General features: G+C 39.8%; 1 protein-coding gene across 1 annotated transcript in view; it reads left to right on the plus strand.

The window, feature by feature from the left end:
* The window catches only part of CDH2 (cadherin 2), a 210,353-nt gene extending 188,936 nt beyond the window's left edge, over positions 1-21,417 (plus strand). Inside the window, exons 15-16 of the mRNA XM_021686273.2 lie at positions 10,688-10,852; positions 20,011-21,417. Coding sequence (XP_021541948.1) covers positions 10,688-10,852; positions 20,011-20,217 — 372 coding nt within the window. The 3' untranslated portion in view covers positions 20,218-21,417. The remainder of the gene's footprint in view (positions 1-10,687; positions 10,853-20,010) is intronic.
* The last annotated feature ends 3,069 nt before the right edge of the window (positions 21,418-24,486 follow it).

Here is a 24,486-nt window from a genome sequence, read left to right on the forward strand (position 1 = left end):
TAGTGCTCTGAAACCATGGAACAATTTCCTGTAGTACTGTTTTTGTTTTTGTTTTTAAAGGAAAAGAAAGTGGATTCACCACAAATATATTTAGCCAGATGAATTAGCTAAAATAGGCTAGATGCTGTAACAAACTAAAATTTCTGTGACATAAGCCTGATTGAAGTGCATTTCTCACTTACTTCGTGGTCATTGGATTTCAGGTCACGGGAATTAGGGGTGGGGGGGAAGGTCCACTGTACCCCATGTGGCTTCCAGGGTCACCGCAGCCATACATACCTGCAATCTCTGAATGACCAAAGGGCAGGGAGGATAACTTGTGGGAGATTTTTATGGGGCGTGGCGCATGTGACTTCCATACTCTGTTCCCTAGGTATCTAATAAGAAGAAGAAATGAGTTCGGTGACCAGCTGGAAGTCTCTGCCCCACCCTGTTAGGTATTTGAGTTTAGAGAATCTTTTCTGAGGTTGTTTGAAAAGAGTTTCCTCCTAGGACCCACCCACAGTAGAGTGCTAGCTCACGTGCATTGTTTTGTGACCCCTGCAGATATCCCGGAAGGAGGTGGGGGTCACAGGGGATGTACAGGAGGTTCACAGCTCATGAAAATGAGACGCTGTACGTAAGGCTCACAAAAACCAGGGAGGGCAGCTTTCCCTAACCTGCAGGATGCTCCCCGTGCTCCCTGGGATCCTAAAGTCTTCTTGATCAGGGACCAGCACTTGCCCATGTAAAAAATCACGTGCAATTTCAGGATAAAGGGAGTGATGATAGGAGCTCTTGGTAGTGGCCCAGGATTTCAAAACCCAAAAGATCCAGATGTAATTGCTGTATGAGTGACCATTGCCTTTTTTTTTTTAATGAAATTGGTCTCTTATGTGATTTGTGGAAATCAGTATCAGTATTTCTGTAGCTGAAATCCCTGGAATCTCCATGGCACAGGAAGCACGTTTAGTGGAATTTAGGTGCCTGAGAAGGAGTAAGAACCCACAGCTCCTCTGAGCTGGGACTTGGCTTTGAGGACTGGGGACTCTGAGGGTTGATGATTTAGTTTCTCCTCACATGGCCCCTCCCCTTTGCATGTTTAGCTCCAGTAGGATTGAACGCTTGTACCTCTGACATGTGACTTCACTCTCCTGGCTTTAGTCCATGGTCTTCACCAGCATCTCTGTTTAGCCCCCAAGACTCATCTCAAGACGTCTTCCCTTGGAATCCCAGCTGGATCAAGTGTCTCTGCTCTGTGACCCACAGCATTCCATGTCTGCTTTGTTTTGAGCTTTTGTGTCTAGTCCTGCTCCCGACCTTAAGCTCTGTGAAGGCAGGGATTTCTCCTGCTCATTTTTTATTCCTGTACCTAGGACATTTCGCGCCTGAGAGGTGCTCACAGAATGTTCGTGCTTTGGGCCTTCTTCCCAAACCTCTTAGTTTTTATAAGTCTGTCTACAGGGTTGATTGAACTAGTATGCCCATGATAACTTGACTTTCATTCTTTGAAATCCCTGATGTCTTCAGGAAGTGATGATACCGTTCATAAATGCTAGCACTCATTACATACTTGTTCAGTGTCAGGCTCTGTGCTGTGCCCTTAGTTTGCATTTCTCTTTTAATCTTCCTAACAACCCTGTGCAGTAGATGTTGCTATTAGTCCAGTGTTCAAACCCAGGTCCATGTGGCTTGAGAGGCCAAACTCCTAATGCACTTGCTGGTGGTCATATGATGGATGTCGTATATGGTCTTGCTGATTTGTAGCATGCAGGTGATACTGGTAGGACCAGTGAGGCTGGGCGCTTAGCCAGTTTCTTACAAAACCACTGGTAATCCAGCTTTAGAACAGGCAGAGAGTAAGACTCAGTTAATTGGTTAAACATGGCTTGCAAAATTGAGCATGTTTTGACATTAATAAAGTTAGAATCTGGAGAAGCAATGTGAACAGCCACGTTATTACCAAAAAAAAAAAAAAAATCCAAGTATACAATCTGGATGACAGGAGCTAAAATTTTAAATCCAGCCTGGATGCCTAGACAGAGGGATGGGGTACAGGTATAAGAAAGCCCCTTGAGACCAAAGGAGCCACTTCCCCGAATCAAGGGATCTTTGTTTGAGCCACGGGGTCTGTCTTCATGCACTTCCTGCCGGTCTCAGGATCCAACCCCGGTGTGGGCAACGAACCCAGGCCCTCTGTCTCAAGCAGAGAATGAAATTATATAATTTAACCATGGTATATTTGATTCTCTGAGATAATTGTTTTACAGAATCTTTCTGCTGTGTAAGCAAACTGACATGTTTCAATCTGGACACAACTGTGGAGACCATTCCACAACTGTGGAGATTTTATTGTTGGCTGAAGCACACTCTGTTATGTTCTCAAGTTGTTCGTCCACTTATACCCACCTGCAAATACGAGTATATGTTAGTTATTCAAAGACCAATACTGATTTCACAAGAGGAGAGCTTCACCAGGGATTGGATTAGTACATTGTCATTCCCTTCGTGCAAGCTGTTCTCAAAGCTCTTACCACCAGGTGACACACATCAGTAGGCTACCAGCAGCATATTCTCAACTGGTCAGGGCCCGTTCATTCTCCACAGGGCATGAAGTATTTTTAATGTGCACATGATTTGCACAGGACCTTTTATTTGCTATTCTTGTCACTTTGTGTGAAGGAACAAAATATTTTCTGGAATTCATTTTTAATATTCATTCTTCCTGACTAATCATAAGTTTACTGTATTTAGTTTTAGAAGAATAGGAAGTTATCAATATCCCGGTAATAACAGTGATAAAGATTTTGAATGCCAACTATGTGTTAACACTGTGCCAGGGAGAAAAAAAAAAGAGATAAGATATTAAGTGGCATTTGCCAGAGTTCTGCCACCTGGCCAGATCCACCAACTGCCTGTTTTTATAAATAAAGTTATCTTAGAACAGAACCATGCACCTTGTCCATTGTTCATGTGTTATCCGTAGCTCCTTTTACACTGTAGCAGCAGAGTTGAGACCGTATAACAGAGATTATATGGCCCAAAGATACTAAAATGTTTACTCTCAGGACCTCACCGGAAAAGCTTTGCTAACTAACCCCCTGAGTGGCTAGAGAATATGGAACCCTCATTAGCGTTTTGTCTGAAGTTTGAACACTCTTAAGGTTAGCACAGGACATTTATGGAACCTGCCCAAGGTCATGCAGTTGGATATGGTGAAGTCGGGATTTGAATCAAGGCATTTTGATTTCAGACTCTATCTTTTGCAGTCGCCATAGTACGCTCCTTTTATATGCATGTTTATCTTAAACAATGATTAGTTCTCCTTAGGAAATTCCAAAACAATGTGACTTAAAGTGGAGAAGGATTTCTGATGCTCTGTCACCATATTCCCAACCACATCTTCTCATTTCTTGACTCCCTATTTTTAGGTTTCCTCTAAGATAGACTACTAGGTCAGGCTAACATAGGATGACTTTGATCTTGTCTGAATGGTGACATTTGTATTTTTGTCAGAAGACGTTGGAGCTTGGGGTGGGAACGTGGCCTGGAGATGTATTTAGAAAGTATACTCTGTGTCTCCCGGACAGACGTGCTTGAGCGGGCTAAGAAGTATAGGGCCATAACTGAATTGCATGGAAAGGGTGGGAAATGACAAACAGTATAAAAAAATAAATGTCAGGTGGCAGGAGCAACGTCAGCTCTCTGAAGCCGTTACTCTGCTCCATCCTACAGGCCTCGCACAGCCACATCCTTTCTTCCTCCAGCAGCTTACACCTTCCCCTTCCATATTTTTGTAATTGTTTATATATGCGTTATATCAGGTTTCATCATTTTTGAACGCATTCTTTTAAAAGATACTACTAGACTAAGAGCTCTATGGGTGACCTAAGAGACTCTCCAGAAAAGTATTTGTTGAATCAAATCTAATGGAACTGTATTTGCAACATTTTTCCAAGAGAATATGCCATAATTTTACAATAGGAAGTAAGCGGTGATAAAATTTCAACAACGCCAGTTTCTGCAGCAGCAGAACCATCATTTTGCACCAAAGAGTGAAACTTCAGCTCATTCCAAATTCTGAAGACAGAATTTTGAGAGAATTTTGAAAGAAGCTGTGGCGAGGCAACATTAACTGTAAAACATGAGGCAGAAACAATGGATGCGCTTCCTCTTCATGGGGACCCAGCTGCGTCCCTCGTGGGAAGTGGGAAACTGGCCCTCTAGTGAGATTATGATGTCTATGAAAGCAGAGAATAGAGGTCCTTCAGCTGTCCCCAAGTTATTTTATCTCTGTTAGGCTTATGATTCAAACCAGAAAAGCTTTTAGCAAATCTTTTGTTTTGGGGGGCTTTCATAATCCGTAGAATCAACTTAGTCTTCCACATCATTTTGCCTGGGTAGAGAGTTACCATCATCACTGCATTTCGCTGTGGAGGAAAATCACGTTGTATCGTCATTTACATAAAGCTTGCCAAGGGTATTTGACTGACTGACTTGTCAGCAGTTGTATGGTAATGTGTTGACACCTTATCACTATTTTATTCAATTATTTTAATGCCAGGAGCTGTAGAGGGTGAGATGATAATCTTCTTCTCTTCCACCTTCCATTCCTTTTTGTGTCTGTCCGAAGAGTTTCTTGGCTCTGCCACAGTCAGCTTTTTTTTTCCCCCCTTCAGAATTTGGTCCATTTACTTTCACGTTAGTACTTTTTACTTCTCTCAGTCACTCAGTCTTGAAACATTAAAAATGTTTCGCTTATCTATATGGGAATTTGAAATTCCTTGCCTTTGCTGCTACAAAAGGAAAGTTTTCCACTTGTACCAGCCCTTGCCTAGGAGATAGGGAAGCAGGATGCTGTGTTCCTTCACTCTTCTCCTCAGTGGAGGCTGATAAAGGACCAGGAATCTTCAGTGCCTCCCGTCCCGTCCGCGCGCACCTCCCCCCCCCCCCCCCCCACCCAGGCCCCCCCGGTGTCAGACCTAAATGAAGAATCCTAGTTCTGACTAAAACTCAGTGAGGCACATTTGAACCAACTATGCACAGGCCAGAGTTCTAGACCCCAGTGCCTAGTTAGCTTACTTAGCATAACCACCCTGAACTCCTCTTCTGGCACGGGAAACCCCTCACATTTCCCACCTCAGCAAATGGTCCTGTGCATTTCTTCACGGGCCCTGGGGCAACAAGATACAGCTTTTTTTTTAATTTCACTTGCTCTGGTGGTCTCTGTTTTATCCTTCCACACTGCTTACCTGAGTCCGTGACCTTGGGCAAATCATTAACCTCTCTGACCTGCGGTAATCAGTGGAATAGAACAACAGCCACTTGGAAGGATTTGTGCTTGGGAGTGTGTGAGGTTATCACTTGAGAAAGCACCTAGTACATTCCTGACAGATGATGGGCACCAGGTGAAGGTTGGTTTCCTTCTTTCATACATACCCTGAGCTGAAAATAGCATCTGGTACCCAGTAGGCTCTCTTTAATTACTTGTGAAACAGTAAATGAATGTTTTCATCACTCTCTAAGACAGATTTAATTGCACAATTCTATAGATGCTACCAGCAATGAAGCTTTCTGATTTTTTTTTTAGCTTTCTGAAATTTTTACCTCGGTTCCAGAATTTCTATCTATACTGATGCAGCATTTTAATTTATTTAAACATAACCAAATGCCTTAGGGTAGATTCATGATATCTTTACTGAACCAATTATAAATCATTGCTAGTCAGTGGAATTTAATAAGAAAACCAAAACCAGGGGTGCCTGGGTGGCTCAGTCGTTAAGCATCTGCCTTCGGCTCAGGTCATGGTCCCAGGGTCCTGGGATCGAGCCCCGCATCTGGCTCCCTGCTCCGCGGGAAGTCTGCTTCTCCCTCTCCCACTCCCCCTGCTTGTGTTCCCTCTCTTGCTCTCTCTCTCTGTCAAATAAATAAAAAAATTAAAAAAAAGAAAACCAAAACCACAGTGTTAGCTGCTAACTTTTTACTAACTCTCTCATAATTGTATCACACTTAAGACATTTTAAATCATAGATGGACCAAAAAAGGGGGTTTTAGTTGCTTGCAGTGTTAATATTCTAAAAACCATAATTCCATGCCTACTTCTAATGGTTGTTACCAAATAACATATGTTCCAAGTATTTTAAAACAAGATTTTCCTTAGCCTTCATTTGAAAATTAGATTTCTTTAGGAAGTTAACATTGCAAATAAAGGTTGACAATCATAAGAGAATTTTCAGATCTGCTTTTTCTCTAGAGAGTTTTAAGAACAAAATAAAAGATTTCTTCTTGGATTGTTTCTTTGTAATCTTCAAAAGTAAGACCCTGAACCCAATGACCTTGAGAATGTTTTCGGTCTCTGTAATTGTCTTTATAATTCTCATCCTACATGTTGTAATTTGTGTGTTTAAGTAAAGTACTATGGGATTGTAAAGATGTATAATTTAGGAGGTTTGCATAGAGTGACCCCTTATCAAAAGGCTTTAAAATTGGACCCTCAGGTCAGGACCTCTGCCATATAACACAGATGGATGTGGGCCGAAAAACCCATCCCTGTGACCTGAAGACATTTCTGCCTACTTCCTAGCATTATCAGATTTTTTTATATCCCCTATTTGTAATAGACAGGAGAAACCATCACAGAGAAATGTTAAGCCACTCATTTTAACCCAGTTTCTAACTTCCCGTAAATCAGTGGTTTTCTGCCTGTTTTTTTGATACCAGCACAGCTGAGGAACATGACACGTTTCCATCATTGTGGGGGACTCACCAGGGCAATGAATCTCAGCGACGGGATCGGCAATCTTTCTGTCCCTCCCCATTGTGAATTACTGCTATGGAATGTAATGCGATCCAAGGCACATTTCTTAAATTGGTTGCTCTTTTGAACATCTGACATGAATATCATCGCTGAGACTTTATTCAACACATTTTTTTAATGAGCTCTTTCTACGGGCTTGCCATTTTGATGGTGGAAAGGACTGAACAGGACTACAAACCTTTGAAGGCTATTGCTGCTCTCTGGTTCTTAAAGTGGTAGGAAAAGGCTATCAAAGGAAAGATAAAAAACCTATAAATTAATATGCTGTTTATATATATATATATATATATATATATATCTCCCTAATAAGTGAAGCAGTCCAGGTGGAGATGCTGTCCTGGTCTGGAGGAGATAGCTACAGTCAGTTTTAGCAAATTATGTCAGAATTTAAGCTCTATTTTGCCAGATCTTCCCAATTTTCAGGGGAACTATCCCTATGTCTAAATGTCGGCAATTTTTTAGAAAATTTTTACCACACTGCTGGCCAGTCAAAATGCATTCCCCTTTGTAACTTTGTGGTGGGAGCTATATAAGCAATCAGGAAGCACAGGTTCTTTCCAGGTAAGGAAGCCTCTTTTGTCTCTAATTATGCCGAGGAAATTCCTCTGTATTCCTATATGGAATTATCATATAAGACACTGAGTATCAAGGAGTTTGTCACCAAGTAAAAAGACAGTCCTTAACCATAAGATTCAATTACTTAATTTCATGTAATTCAGACTTCTAATAAAATATTTTACACCCTCAGCATAAAAATATTTACTAACTGTCATCAGTATACTTACAATCTGTTTTTCCCTTCCTATTTAAAGCTCCAATCATTGTCAGGAGGCACAGTTAGTCACGGTTTATCCCACTCTATTATGCTTGGGAGCTATGCAGTTAAACATGACCTGGAAAAACATGCTTCTGGTGTGTAAGCATTCAGAATTCTCTAAATAAATCCTTGTTTTTATGTTGTATAACATTTTAGCATTTCAAAGGCCTTCACATCTGTTATATCATTGTATGTCTTCAAGATAGTCTATAAATTGCTCATAAATTCCATAAAATTTAAAACGGAGCACATTTGTGCATGATCGAGATGTTTTCATTCAGGTTTTATATGGATAGTCTGAAATGCTCTATCCTGACAAGAGAAAACAGCATTCCCAAACCTTTGCTCATTCTGTTGATAATCCCAGAAGGGTCCTTTCTCCCTTGAACACGGATTGTTCAAGCTTGAAACCTCACACAGATTTTCTCCTCTGAGCATTTTATACTTTGCAATATACCAAGCTTACATCCCACACTGGCTTGTCCTGCCCTGTACCCGCCTCACGCGTCGTAGACCCGTGTACACTCCTCGGAGGAGGGGCTTTTCCTCAGTGCCTTCAGTGGTTAGGTTAGCCGGACCTCTTGGTAAGGAGCTGAATCCAGGACGGTGGTCAGGATGAGAGTGTCTCAGCGAGCAGAGACTTACGTGGTAGATGGACGTTTGGAAGTCAGACACACCTGGTTTGGATTTGCATCCTAATCACAGAAGATGTGAGACTGAGAGCAAGTTACTCAAGCTCTCTGAGTCTGTTTCTTCACCTAGAAAGACGATGATAAAACATTCTCCACAGGTTTGTTAGAAAGTATCCGAGAGGGGCTCCCGGGTGGCTCAGTCGGTTAAGCATCTGCCTTCGGCTCGGGTCATGATCTCAGGTCCTGGGTTCAAGCCCTGCATCAGGCTCTGTACTGGGCGGGGAGTCTGCTTTGTCCTTTCCCTCTGCCCCAACCCCCAGTCGTGCTCTCGCTCTCTCCTCCCCCTCTCTCTCAAATAAATAAAAAAAATCTTCAGTTAAGAAAAAGAAAGTATCAGTGAGAAGACACTTCTCAAGAGGCTAGTATAGTGCCTGGTACCTAGTGGGTGTGAATGCTAGTTACCTTCCTGCCCTTGGTCTGCTCTGTGATTTTCATCACCCCTCACATTCTTGGCCCTCCACACTCATCTGTCTAGTCTGTTACCCTTTAACTCCGGCCTCGGAGCTTGGACTTGACTCACTCTCCTCGGTGACTGTCAAAGAGCGAGGCTTTGAAGTAAGTCTCACATGCTTGGAGTCGGAGCCTGTCTCTGAGTCCTCATAGATTTGGGACCAGGGACTTTGTTACTTGGGTTCTTTGAGATTCCAGATCTCAGCTCTTACACGGGGATACGAAAACTGGCGAACAGCGAACAGCACTGATCAGAGGATTACGGGGGGACACACGTGTGAGGCAGCAGCACCAATGCCAGTGGAGGCTGAGTATTCGAGTGTTGAATCAATCAAAACCACCACAGAGATACTACAAACGGGGCTAAGCTGGTGTGAGACAGAAAGGTAAAGCCTGAGCTATGAAGAGTCCCAGGAAATCTGCACTCTCCGTAAATGTCCGCATCAAATTGGAGAATTTCACATCATCAGAATTTAGGGGTTTGAAAACTACAAAGTCATTTGCCCAAACCTAAAATTTTGACACATTTCCACATTACAGTCAGCTTCTTTGTTCCTGTCTCACTGGCTGATGTTAAAGCCAAAAATAGTTCTGAGGGCCCAAACCGTGCCCAGAGCCTCCTTCTTCACCAGTGCTACTCTGCCCGTCTGAACGTGGACAGGCTGTTGTTCCAGAACATTCCCACAGGGCTGCCCTGCGAGCAAATCCACTCCTCCTCGCCTCACACCATGGGGCCAGAGATAGGCAAACTTTTTCTGTAAAAGGCCTGATAGTAAGGCTTTGTAGGTCACATAGAGTTTCTGTGGCATATTCTTCTTCTTTGTTGTTATTGCTTCCAATATCGCTTTACAAATGTAAAAGCCATTCTTTGAGAAAAATAGGAAATGGGTCCGACAGAGACCCACAGACTGTAGTTTGCCAACTCTAGACCACTGAAGGGAGGGAGGACTAGAGATTGGCTTTGAAACCGTGGTGAACTAACGCCTTTCTTTAAGGAAAACACATCGGCATCATTTTTTTAAATTATATTTTAATGTTAAAGGCATTGTAGGAAAGGAAAAAGTCTTCCTTGACCCTCTCAGGGTCCCTGTCGGGGTCTGAAAATTAAACAAAGACGGATGAACAGGAGAAAAACATACTTATTGAACTTTTAAATGTTCCTGGGAGCCTCACAAGAGAATGAAGACCCGAAGTGTCCAGGGTGGGAAGCTTTTATACCTTTTAGACAAAGAAACAATACATTTCTAAGAATTGACAAGACCAAAGGTTTGGGCGAGGGCTAGTAAATGGTGAAGAAGTAATGAGGGACATAAAGGTTAGTTTAATAAGGTTTGTTGGTACAGATCCCTTGGCCTCAAAGTCTCTGTCTCTGATGATAAGAATGTCTTCCCTCCTCCCGGTACAGGGAGGGGAACTTTCACGCGGGAGTTTTATGACCTGTTTCAAGGAAGAAGGGCAAGGATGAGGGGAGCTAGGGTGACCTTCCTACTCTGCTGGGGGGTTTTTGTTTGTTCGTTTGTTTTAATTCCTTCAGCTTGAAATACCTAATACGCTAAGGTGCTCTACATTAGGGTAGTGGGTCTCGAACCCCACACTGAGTTAATACCTTTGCTGCCCTGGCATAGCTCTATCTTCTAGGCAGATTTTAGTCATTTTATAGTAGGGCCTTATCTCACTGCTGTTTTCCATTGGAAACTGATGAGAAACATAGGAAAGCAGATGGAGCACAGACTGTAGAAATGAAAAGCACAGAAGAAAGAGCTGTGTGAAAGAAATATTTAATCATAACATGAAAAACTCATAGTGGCAACTTTTCCATTATGTTAAATTTCACTCATTTCTATGCATTCTGGGTATGTGTTTAAAAACAAAGGTTGTAATTTTCCATCTTTATGCCCATCTACCATGGGTTTTTGATTTTGTCTTTTGCAGGATTATGACTTGAGCCAGCTGCAGCAGCCTGATACTGTGGAACCTGATGCCATCAAGCCTGTAGGAATCCGACGATTGGATGAGAGACCCATCCACGCCGAGCCCCAGTATCCGGTCCGATCTGCAGCCCCTCACCCTGGGGACATCGGGGACTTCATTAATGAGGTGCAAAGACAGGCTCACTCTCTTTATAAGGGCATTTATTTTATGCTAACCATCAGCTGTACGTAACCATCAGACCACAGATTGCTTGGAATACAGCTGTGTAGTTCGTTAAACACACTTGATTTTCTTGAGCTTATCTTCGTGTTAAAGCAAATGTGGCTTCAATAGTGGAGGACAGATATAATTGGTTTGATGGGCCAGAAAACAGATCTATCAATTAATATTCTGTATTTATAAATGACATTCATATACCTTATCAGTATTAGTCACACTATTTCCAAAAGGCTTTTTTCCCTAGATTACAAGTAATAAATAGACTAACAATATTATAGTGTATTCTAATTTCATTTATTAGCACTGATGAATGTAATAATAGTTCATTTTCATTTTCCTCACACTGTATCCTTTGAATCCCACAAATGTTGAGAATTCAGTGCCTACCCAATGACTAGAGTTCCATCAAATAAGATTAGTAGGAAGAGGAGCTAAATTAAATATTATGTAAGTGATTTAAATACTTGTCTAGTTGAGGAGTTTTAAAAGCTTCTGTAAGAGGCAGCTAATTCTCCGTTGAATATAACAGATATGATTTCCATTGTCAAAATTATTATGGCATTCTTTTATTTCATTACTGACCACAAGTTCTGCTACATTTAATACTTACGTTTTGAAGTAAAATGATTTGTGCTGCTTATTTTGATCATGTCTATAGTTTTACTGCAATTCATCTTTTGAATTTTTAGTGTTAAATGTAAGAGAGCAAAACCTGTTGATGTCGACTGCGACTCTATGGCAGAACTCGCATTCTCTGGCCGTGTCCTGCCGCTCAGTATCTCTAAGACCAGAATAGGTCTCAGTGCACTAAAGGTGGAATACTTCTGTTATATATCGCCTTCCATCACATGCTGATAAGACTCTTATTTCCCGGGCTTCCTTGTAGTCATATATTTTATATACATAATCAGTCTACTTTAGGTTTTTAAAAAGATGCAGTTATCGTTTGTGGAAAAAAAAAAAAAAAGATTTGAAACAAGCTTTGAGTATTTATTTCCCTTTACAACTCTTCATTACTGTCTATTCCTGAAATGCATGCTGCTTTCTGAACATATGCATTCACTTCTGTTAAACAGGTAATAGGTTAATTTGTTTTAGTCGTGGTTTGAAAGCAGATGGAAGGCAAAAGCAACAGAGTGCCAATACTTCCTTCATCTACAGAAATATGCCCTGACTTTTCTAGTTATTTGTATAGAGAACTGGTTAGGAGATTTGCAGGAGTTTTATATCTATGACTAGATCTTTTTTGAATATTTAAGAGTGCCTGATGATTTTATTTCTAATTTAGCATTTTGTTGTCATGAGAAATTGTTTCATTAGCTCTGTGGGTGTGGGGCTTCAAGATAGAGTGAATCTTTTGAAGGGAAGTGCAGGAACTGGACTTTCTTAAAGCAAGAATTTTAGCTTCAGTGTCATTCAACAAATACTTAACTGAATGTTCCTGCCTGTCCCCAAAGCGTCGGTATTCTGTGGGGTTCCAGTCCATCCATAACACTGTTCTTTTCTCAGTGACAGAGGTCAAGTACTAGGCTTCATGTATAAGACTGTTGTCCCAATCTAACTCCTGCCCTCTTCCCCGTGACATTTCCTTCCAGGGCTGCAGCCCCGCTGAACTATTTGCAATTCCTCAGAAGCATCCCAATTTTGACTATAATGTAATTTCTGCAAAGCCCTCACCTTCTTAACAATCAATGAAACACCCACGTAGCCTTCAGATTCACCTCAAACACCCCCTTGTATGTGAGGTCTTCTTTGATCCCTCTGGGAAGAGTTCACAAGACACTTCCTTCATCTACACTGCATGATAATCCTGGCCACAGCGGTGTAACCATTGATATTTCTCTCTCCTGCATGAGTATGTGCCTGCTGTCCAGGGTGGGGGCAATTTCTTGTTCATCTTTGAGTAACCTCAGCATCCAGTATGTTGCCTCGCTCTTAGGTTTTGTTGTTTTAAGGAACCTGAGTGCTGTGGCAGGTGTTTAGGGTCTAAAGCCATGAGTACCACCCGATTTGCAGTTGATTGGGCTTCATCAGGGCCCAAGTCTGGGGCCTTCACTCTACTGGAGCTGACTAAATTCAGAAAATGAAGATATTGGTTGTTCTAAGTTGTGTTTTAGGATATGTTTTGTGTTTGTGTGTTTGTTCATTCATTTTTTTTACAGGGACTGGATTTTCTTCAGTAGGTAGAGAAGCATATCTAGTTAATAAGATTCAGTTACCCAGCCCCTCAAATGCCACAATAGAAAGAGTTACAGTCACAATTTCCATTTGCAGTTTCCTTTTCCTAGAACAGTGCTCAGCCTAAAAAGTAGCTGGAGACCATAACGAACATGTTTCAGTACTTCTATGAAAAACTTGGTGCCAAACGACTGACTTGCAAATTAACTCCTAGAATGCAGTCAGTTCATAATTTGAGGATTGTCTGCACTGGCTAAAAATGGCTCATTTTGAAATGATCTTGAGCTTGGTTTAGGATCATTCATTCAGCAAATAACTATTGAACATCTCCTGCGTGTACATATTTGTACTAGTAATATGTAGAAAGAAAATAAATTAGACCTGGATTCTCTTTGTATGTACTCCCTACTTTGCTGCAAGCACGGTCTTTGTACCAGGCAAACATTCTGGTATCTGATGCCTTCCTTTGCCAGACTCCATTGGGTGTAATCCTTCCTTGGTTTTACAGTTTCATCTCAATGCCCCCTGCCCCCAAACCTGCATCTTACAGGCCAGGGACAGGGACTCAACTTGTGCCTACCACGCTCAGCTCGTAATTCCAAGTCAGTACCTGTTCCCATGCTATCCTCTCTGTGTAGAATGCCCTTCCCTCTTTTTCTAGACGTTAGTTCTTTCATTAAGTCTTTACCAACCCAAGGAGGGTCAGGCACACAGAGTTTGGGGTAGGCACCATCCAGTGACATCCCATTGTACCCAGGACTAACCTTCCTTCATAACTCCTATCTCAGGGTCCCCTTCTGCCACCAAGGGAAGAGGTGCACATGTCCCTGGGGGGCAGTGTGGGGCCCACTGGTTTGGTGAGTACATGAATGCACCAAAGGATCACATTTGGAAATGTTTCCCCAAATGACTACGGAATCCATAATTCTGAATGGGATTGTAAGATGGAGAAATGTGGACGAGTTGGAAGACCAAACATTCACACTAGAAATGCCCTACATTTGGACATAGGAAGAAGGTCTACGGAGGTGAAGGCGTCACAGAAGAAACTAAAATGAGGGTCTAGGGATGAGATGGTCAGGTCTGTGGGAAAATTCAGAGGGTTGAAACTGTCAAAAGGCCTAAGTCAGCTAACATTCAAATACACCGTGTAGATTCTTCCATCTAAGACACCCATGGACTTACTCTTTCTGTAACTGGACAGATAAAAAATACATTCATGTAAGGTTTTAAAACAGTTGAGGACACCTAGAAAGAATTCAGGCATATTTTATAAATACATGTAAAATGCAAACAGATTTCTTTATGCCCAGGTCTTATTTGATTTAGCACAGTACCGAATGTTCCAAAGGAAGAATAGTATGGTGCGATTATAACTGGAGCGTTTTTATAATGTAAGGAATAAGTAAGCTCATGAGAACATTTTCTAGTTTGTTTATTTAAATAATCAATGAATGTTGCCTTGAATATCAAAAAATATATTTCTAGTCTGGTAGGTAGAGTAAAACAAATCACACATTTTTTTAATTTCGACTACCAAGTTTCATTCTATTTTGAGGCTTTCAAATATGACCTTCAGAGGGTGAAAAGTTAAAACAAATTAATTTAATCTCAGCCTGACAGTAGGTATTAGCATACCTCCAATGACTTTACTAATCCTATGTATTTCTTTATCTCAGAAATACAAAAACCAAGGACTTATTTCTGTTAAAAGACCAACTTTTGATTGATATTTAAAAACTTACGGGAAGTGCTTCTAGAATAACTTGCACAGAACTCCTAAAGCTTAGAACTTTTGCCTTTTTTCTCCTATTAAATGTATTTGTCCTCTTTAAAATATCTCTGTCCCATACATAGAGTAGTTGGGCATTTGTTTGAATTCAAATGCAGCTGCCTCACCTAATAGCTCTGTTCCCCTCTACAAAGTCAGGGTCCTTGGATTTAACCTCTTGGATATCCAGTTTTCATATGTATATATAAAATGAGACTAATAATAAAATCCTTTTTTAAGATTTCTGTAAGAACTGAATGAGATAATCCACATAAAGTGCTTGGTATAGTCCCCATCCCATAGTAAAATCTCTTACTTATTATGTGTCATATTAGTTATTAGTACAGATTACTGTTCTCTAATTGTAAATAAAACAAAATCCTCTCCTTCCAAAAAAATTTGCTTTAAGTAAAGTGAAATTCTCAGAAAGGGACATAGTAATGTTGGCGTTAAGTCACAAAATTCCACTGTAATGTAAACCTAGTATACTTTTATGTCCACATGTATTTTAAGCCTAAATTCTAGCTTCTTCTGAAAGGAGTGTCTATAAATATGAGCAAGGTGATGAGTGAGAACCAAAGCCCAGGAGAGGAGTACCAAGCTACCTTCTAGGATGCCCACTGGGTATCAGGCACTGTAGTGAACAGTGGGATATGAAATGAATATCAACATCACTGGCAGAAAAGGGTGTCACAATCTAGTGTAACCAAAACATGACAATGAAAGTAAAGGAGACCATGAGAATGACTCCCAGTCATGATTGGAGGAAAAATCCATACAGTAGAAGTGATATTTTTAATGGGTTTTAAATGATGGATGGATGGATGGATGGATGGATGGATATTAATAAAATGAGAAATTATGAGTGAGGAAGTTTCAAACAAAGGAAATCACATTTTAGCTATCAGGAAATGAAGGTACAAATAACATAGGGTACACAAAAACATGACATTTTTAGATTTGGGGGGAATCTGGTGAAAAATTTAGTTGTGGTCGCTGGAATAGAGAATAGCTGAAACGGAAAAGTTGCATGAACACTCCAGGTTCACTGAATGCTCTGCTAAAGTTTTAACTTTATCCTGTAGGTTACCCAAACATCAGGCATTTGAGTAACGCCTTCTAGTTTTTTCCATGTCCACACACCTCATCTATTGTTCACTTGAACTTTTAATTTCATTTTTTAATAGAGGTAATTGTTTTAAAGTGCCCATGCACCAATTAAAAATCATCTTACCCATCCCCAGCGGAACCCCTCCCTTATCTGGGAAACACTGCAATAGGTGATGGGAGAGCAATCAGAGTTTTACTTGGGGGAGCGACTTCAAATAATGTCTGAGAGAGGAGCCACTAGTAGTTTGTATGAAAGAAAAAGGAATAGTAGTGGAGACCGGGAGACCAGTTAGAGAGGCTTTTGCTGTGGTCCAGGCAGGATATAAAGAGGGCCCGAACTAAGGCAGGTGGCGAGCTGATAAGACCTCTTTCCTCTTATATCCCTCATGTGTTCCCTCACTGAAGAATATGGGTTTTTATAGCTCCTCTAGAAGCATATCTCCATCCATAAAGCATAGGATCAGAAGTCTATAAATACAAGCTCAGCAAGAATTCAGCCAGAGCCACAGGCTTTTTCATTTTACAGAGACACCTCAAACTATAGAAAACAGTTCAGATTTATCCAGAGTTCAAGATCCGCCCCTCCAGGAAAGGCAAAACAGACACCTACTCTTCTAGATTTAGTTAAACCAGGTGGAGAAGAGAAACACATGCAGTTAGTTGGTAGAGTTGATAACAGCACATTCACTTCATGTGAAATAGTGTCCACACCTAAGAATAAAGGAATCCCATAAGGGAGGACCAGATGGGTACGTGGCCCACCGGCTTTCTCCTGCACATTCATTCTGCTTGTGTGCCTGTCATTTTCAGTCTCTCAGAACTTGACTAGGATCTTTTTAGAATTACCAAAATAGTACCCAGAATTTATATAATACCTCATCCACAAGAGTCGTATTTTATTCTCAGATAAAAATCTGTGCTATTCCAAGTGGAGGGGACTTAGGATACTTAACTTTCAGCCTAGAAAGATGGCTTGCCTAAGAGTTCTTGAAAAGTTCAGGGGGTTTTTTGCTCTTTTTTAATTATTTAAAACCTGAGACAGTGTGGAAGGGAGGGAGGGAGGAAGGAAGGGAGGAAGGAAGGAAGGGAGGAAACAGATTCAAAAATGACCAGGATGATCCAAAAACTGGGGCAGGAGCTAAAAGAAATTTAGAAGAAATGAATATATTTTAGAATCTTCATAGTGAGTAGGGGACTAGATTATCAGCAGTGTTAACGCTTATTTTAAAGCATTGAATTAGGGGGCTTAGACATGCGATGAAGGGGCTCAGGTCCTTTTATACACCAGTGAAGACCAGACAGCTTCCCCCGTTTATCCTTAAGTCGTAGTGAACACAGGCCATTGCTTCCTCTCCACTGAATCCAGACACACTTAACACCCTGCCACTGACTCTTTTGAACTAATTTTAGTCTTAACCTTTCCATATTTCCAGTTTGGTGCTCACACCATAAAGACTGGGCAGGGCTCTGCATGTATTTCTATTTAAATTTCGAATCGTAATAAAAGCAGATGACCTGAACATGGTGACTTTGGTCATTGGCTCTGTTCTGCACATTGGAAAGCAGTTTCATTTAAGGTCATAATGAAAACTTAATGCAGGTACACCCTGCTTTTCAAACATCCGTCCGCATTCCACCGCTTTACTGCTATGGAAGACCTACATCAGTGCTTGGTTTCACCAAGGAAATCCAAAGACAGGTTTTGCTTTTTAAAAAAAAAAAAAAGATGGTAAGTGAAAAATAGCGCACAGCCTTTGTCTTGCAGGGAGCTGTTAGAGAGGCAGCACGCACCCCAGGCCGCGGGACCGCCCCGCCGGGCTCCTTCCCCAGAACTACCCTCAGCTCCTCAGCATCCAGCTGCATAGCTTTGAACTGTGGCTGTGAGCATCTCTGCTTCATCTCCATTTATCGTGTGCATCTGTTAGCAACATGTGTTGTAAGCACCAGAAAAGCCTCAGAGCCATTATTTTTGGGGTCTGGGAATGCTCAAAAAGATGTCCTGTATAAATGAATGGTAATTGCTTCTTTGCGTTCTGCCATTTCAGCTTTCGGAAGGTTTCATCTTCATGAACACCCTACTTTCCGATAGCCCAGGAAACAGGAAACCTGCATTTGTCTTCAGAAACCTGTTCTCCTTACCAGGATTTTCTTTGTCTTCTTGATTTCCCCTCAGATCTTTTCGGGTCTGGTTCTTGTATGGACCCAAGTTAACCCACGCTGAACTAAAAGAATCTCCTATTGCTTATGTTTGCAGTTGTTAGTAGGGAAAAGGAAAAAGGGCCCATGCTAACATTTGAATATAAACTCCATGAGGGCAGGTGTTGGGTCTAGCTTCTTAATAGCTGTGTCCCCACCAGTAAGCAGAATACATGGTAATATACATACTCAATAATTACATCTTGAATTGAGTAAATAAACACAGAAGGTGCGTTGTTTGATTTTTACCAGCTAAGACTACAGTAGCTGACAACTCCCCAAGTATTGTTGACTTATAATAACAAAGGTTTACTTCTTGTCCAAATTCTGTGTTCACTCTGGGCTGGCAATGGCTGGGTCCTCATGTCTTCTGTGTTTCAGGATCCAGGCAGGAGGAAAACTGCCAGCTGGGGCAGTCCATTGTCCTGGGAGAGGGGGCAAGAAGGGACTGGTGGACAGAGGTCTTACAGAGTCTTCTCTACATTGCTGCTGACGTTGTGTTGGCCAAAGCCAGCCCATAGCCAAGCCTGACAGTGGGTTTAAAAAGTAAACTCTGGCTCCAGGGAGGTATTTGTGGTAGTGTGGGCATCTGACCCACCTACAAGGAAAGGATAGTGCATCATTGAGGACAGTAACACGGTCTACCACAGAAAGGAATTATGACTTCTGAGAAATTGTAGTTTGTGATTTTCAGCCTTAGCAAAATTGCCTGGTAGCTTATTCTATAAATATGATAAATAAAATCCTTTCTAAAAATTATTTATGTTTTATACATTGAAGTAGTTTGCAGATAACATGCTTTATTTTATTTTACACTGGCTTTTCTGGGTTATACGTAGTCCAACCAGACATGAGGGAAAGTGGTGTTTAATTAAATGGTTAGGATGGTTGGTAAGAGAGACTTTGGGATGAGAGAACTGGTAGTGTGTACTTTTCTCTCTTGTTTTTGATGGCAGTCAAGCAGCTGCCATTTTGTTGCTTAAAATATTATGTCTCCACATTTATTTTTCTTTCTTCAAGTTCCAAAGCAAGAAATTTTTAACGAAGCTTTAAAGGTTTTTTTTAGACAAATATTCATTGAGTGCCAACAGGGCAGATACGGTGATGAGCCCATGGTGCCTTTATCCTTCTTTTTCCTTCCAAATTTAGGTCAAATATGCCACTTCCTCCTTGAACTCCTAGCTCTCAGTGCTAGTCTGGATTTTTTTTTTTTTTAGCATTCTGATGATTTTTGCCTAGACTTTGTAGTTTTATTATTTATTTATCATTTATTTCACACTATACTATAATAATGCCTTTTACACTAGATTACAAAGGGCAAAGACCATATGGCACTCTTATATATCCCTGCGTTTGCCTGGCTTGTATAATTCCTGTTCAACCTGTTCACTGTCAGAATCCTTTGACTCTGACTCTGGATTAGCGTCCACGTGTATAACATGATTTCCTAGCCCTTTGTATTATTTCATGTAACTTATTCCAGCAGTAATTACTCACTCAGTGCACTGTCATATAGATGGATTACCAGACTTCGAGATCCTTCCTTCTCAGCCTCAAGCAGTTGGCCACTCATTTCTGCCACCTGTCAAGCACATTCTCCACAATCAACTCCCCTCCCACTGTATGTCTTGGCCTCACTGAGCTAGACTTCCTCGGGCTCTTTCCTGCAGAGGAAAGACCTAAGTGCGTTTTGGTCCAACGTTCAAACATGGTGATAACCCCAATTTCTGTGGTTGAAAATGTTGTGGTCTGCGGGTGGAAACTTATAAACATGGGACCCCTGGGATCTGCGTGTCGTTTGCCGATTGTAACCCTCTCTCCATTCTTTCTTTGTCTTTCCAAATTGTAGGGCCTTAAAGCTGCTGACAATGACCCCACAGCTCCGCCATATGACTCCCTCTTAGTCTTTGACTATGAAGGCAGTGGGTCCACTGCTGGGTCCCTGAGCTCCCTTAATTCCTCAAGTAGCGGCGGTGAGCAGGACTATGACTACCTGAATGACTGGGGGCCACGCTTCAAGAAACTCGCTGACATGTATGGTGGAGGTGATGAGTGAACTTCAGGGTGAACTTGGTTTTTGGACAAGTACAAACAATTTCAACTGATATTCCCAAAAAGCATTCAGAAGCTAGGCTTTAACTTTGTAGTCTACTAGCACAGTGCTTGCTGGAGGCTTTGGCATAGGCTGCAAACCAATTTGGGCTCAGAGGGAATATCAGTGATCCAATACTGTTTGGAAAAAACACTGAGCTCAGTTACACTTGAATTTTACAGTACAGAAGCACTGGGATTTTATGTGCCTTTTTGTACCTTTTTCAGATTGGAATTAGTTTTATGTTTAAGGCTTTAATGGTACTGATTTCTGAAACGATAAGTAAAAGACAAAATATTTTGTGGTGGGAGCAGTAAGTTAAACCATGATATGCTTCAATACGCTTTTGTTACATTGCATTTGCTTTTATTAAAACACAGAATTAAACACACAAAAAACAAAAACTCATGGAGCGATTTTATTATCTTGGGGGATGAGACCATGAGATTGGAAAATGTACATTACTTCTAGTTTTAGACTTTAGTTTTCTTTTTTTCACTAAAATCTTAAAACTTACGCAGCTGGTTGCAAATAAAGGGAGTTTTCATATCACCAATTTGTAGCAAAATTGAATTTTTTCATAAACTAGAATGTTAGATACATTTTGGTCTTAATCCATGTACACTTTTTTTATTTACTGTATTTTTTCCACTTCACTGTAAAAATGGTATGTGTACATAATGTTTTATTGGCATAGTCTATGGAGAAGTGCAGAAACTTCAGAACATGTGTATGTATTATTTGGACTATGGATTCAGGTTTTTTGCATGTTTATATCTTTCGTTATGGATAAAGTATTTACAAAACAAAGTGACATTTGATTCAATTGTTGAGCTGTAGTTAGAATACTCAATTTTTAATTTTTTAATTTTTTTTATTTTTTATTTTCTTTTTTGTTTGGGGAGGGAGAAAAGTTCTTAGCACAAATGTTTTACATAATTTGTACCAAAAAAAAAAAAAAAGAAAAGAAAGAAAGAAAAGAAAGGGGTGGCCTGACACTGGAGGCATTACTAAGTGTGTGTTTTTAAAAAAAAAAAATGAAAAAAAAAAAACCAAGCTTTTAAATTGGAGAGACTTCTGACCAGCTTTGCCTCTGTATTGTGTACCAGAATATAAATGATACACCTCTGACCCCAGCGTTCTGAATAAAATGCTAATTTTGGATCTGGTGACTGGTTTGAACTTTTTCTTTTCTACTTGAGCTGCTATAATTTGTCGCAAAAATCCCAAGTAAAGGAGTTCTGTGGAGAACAACAGTTTTACCAAAGTATGTATTTGTTCTTGTACCACTCGCCATCGAAACCCTTAGCAGGGCAGCCGTGTCCAGTGAGCGACAGAGGGAATCACCGTGGATCTTAACTGCACGGGAGAAAAACATCAGGAAGAGACTATGCTGTTGGTTTACAAATGATGTTCATAACTTGAGTGAACTCTGTATACTTCTTAATATCACGTATGCTTTCATTCCTTTCTGCTCAAGCTTGTGGTCACAGCGACTGTAACTGGCCTTTCCTGTTAGAGCACCAGCGTTAGGAAAACCGTGGTAAAAAAAAGTTGCAGGACTGGCCCTGAAAACCTAGCATCTCAGGTAATTCATTGAAGCCATTTTCTGTACTTAGTGAACTATACCCTGGTACTTCTGTTCATTTACCATTTTTTTTTCTGGCTTCACTGAGGTAGAATTGATAAATAAAGTTGTATATATTTAAGAACCACACTATGATAATTTGATATATGGATACATTATGAAATGATTTCCACAGTCAAGTTAATGAACACATCCATCACCTCACATAGTCATCTTTGTGTGTGTGTGTGTGTGTAAGATCAAATCTCTTAGCAAATTTTAAGTATACAGAACAATATTAGCCTTATATAGTCACAGAGAACCAAAAAGGGAAATGATCCTACTACATTTTGTAAAATTATGAATGCATCCCACTATGATTCAGAAGTGAATTTTAAGAGACTTGAAGAAAGTTTCACTGTATTTTCTATTTGCTTAGTGATGATTATCACACTGTATTATACTGTACAGTTCAAAAAAACATTTATACAATATACCTCCTCCAATTAGCTCTGTGCCTTTTTGCTTAACATAAAGATTATTTTATATTAGGGAAATTCACTTTTCTATTGATTCACTCTGAAAGCAATACTTTCTTGTTACTTTTCTAATCATTAAATGCCAGAGGTTGCCTCTGGGAATTTCCATAATGAAACTTACTAAATTTGCTAATTTAGTCTAATTTAGTGTGGTCTTTTTAAAAATGGATTCTTAGTCTGTACCACTCTGCTGCTCTAAAATGAATACTGAACTATTTTTCTTAATTCAAACGCAGAACTTAAATGTGCCTCATTTAGGTAAACACTCTCCCAATTATTTACTTATTGTTGACATAGAGTCACAGATTGTATCTAATATGTATATACATTTTAAGCATTAATAATAAACATTCCATACACGCACAATCAGTAAATACTATAAACAATATTTTTCAAAACTTCCCCTTTTTGCTAGAAGTCATACATGACTCTATTTCCTTTGTGAAGACACTTTTCAAAACAAACAAAAAGAAATCAATAAAAAGTGGAAGCTCCATCCCTACCCTGATAAAGGGTAACTTTCGTTAGCTCTTTGATGTGTAATTTCTAGTCTTTTCTAATAAGTATCTTTACATACACATTTCCATTAAGATTCTATTGTGTTTGGTTTTCATGAAAGTGGGATTGTGTACTACATATTTTCTGTAACTTGCCTTTTTCATTAAGCCATGTGCCTTGGAAAATTTTCCATATTAGCATATATATATATTTCATATATATATATATATATATATATATTTGCTGTTTAGTATTCCTTAATATGGACATACGGTTAACTTAGCCATTTCCTAAGTAATTTGTCGTTTCCAAGTTTTTTCACTCCTGAAAACAATGCTACAATTAACATTCTTTGCCATATCTCTTTGCATGGGGTATTTCTGTAAATGAGATGCTTGGAGATGGAATTGCTAGATTAAAAAATGTGGAGAGAAATGAATTAAATATGACCAAAATTATAAGTATTTTAATGTCGTTTCAAATTGACTTTTAGCTAAAAGTAGATGAGGTTTTCTAAAAGACAGCAACTCCTTCTTTTGGCAAGAGGATTTTATGCGGCTCAAAATAGTAACCACAAAATGTAAGACAATCTAACCAAGGCCTTATTCTTTTTCTTTGGAAGGTAGTCTTTGAGTTGGGCAACTGTACTAGTTTCAAGTACTCTGAAATGACTGTCACCACGTGATGTAGTAAAACCTTGAAAACCATATTTGTGAACGTGGTTTATGGACCCCATCCAGAAACATGTTTCCTAGGTTGCTACTAGTGATTTGGATCTCTTCGGCAACATTACAAAAAAATAAAAAAATGTACAGAGTGCTAAAATCTCTGTGTAGTGGGTTGTTTTCTGTGATAAAATATGTGCATTTTACATTTTAGTGAGACAGTCAAGTTGCCCTAATAAAGACTAAACCAATTGACATTCCACCAACACTGTGTGCAAAAACCTATGGACCTTCATCCTCAGCAATCTTGGACATTACACTATGTTTAAAAGTTTTACCACTATGATGAGCAGTAAGAGATATCTCAGGCTAATTATGACTTTCCTGATTACTAATGAGACAGAGTGGTGATTTTTTTTTCTTATGTGTATTAGCCATTTGTGTTTCTTTGAACTGCCTATTTTTATTTCCCTATTGAATTACTTGGCTTTTCCAATTAATTACTAAGACCTTGTTAAATGCATTCTTTTTTCCTGGTCTTTTGCTAATCTTGTAAATTTGTCTATGGTGTTTTTACTTACTGAAATTTTTGTTTTATGTGGTTTACTCTCAGTATTTTCAACTGTAGGTTTTTGAGAAGGTCTTCCCACCTGTAAATTAGAAGTTATTATCTTATATTTTGGGGGGTTTTTTATTGTTTTGCATTTATTCAGCTCTTTAATTCATCTATTGAGATGATCATATGTTTTTTTTTCTCTTATTGATGTGATGTATCATGTAAATTGATTTGCAAATATTGAACCACCATTACATCTCAGAACTAAATCCCACTTGATCGTGATCATAATTTATTCTTTTAATGGGCTGATGGATTTGATTTGCTGCTATTTTACTTGGAATTATAATTCATATGTGATTTTCTTATACTTTTCTGTTTTTTAATGTTCTTGCTCGGTTTTAGTCT

Source organism: Neomonachus schauinslandi, chromosome 14, assembly GCF_002201575.2.
Source record: "Neomonachus schauinslandi chromosome 14, ASM220157v2, whole genome shotgun sequence".
NCBI classification, from domain to species: Eukaryota; Metazoa; Chordata; class Mammalia; order Carnivora; family Phocidae; genus Neomonachus; species Neomonachus schauinslandi.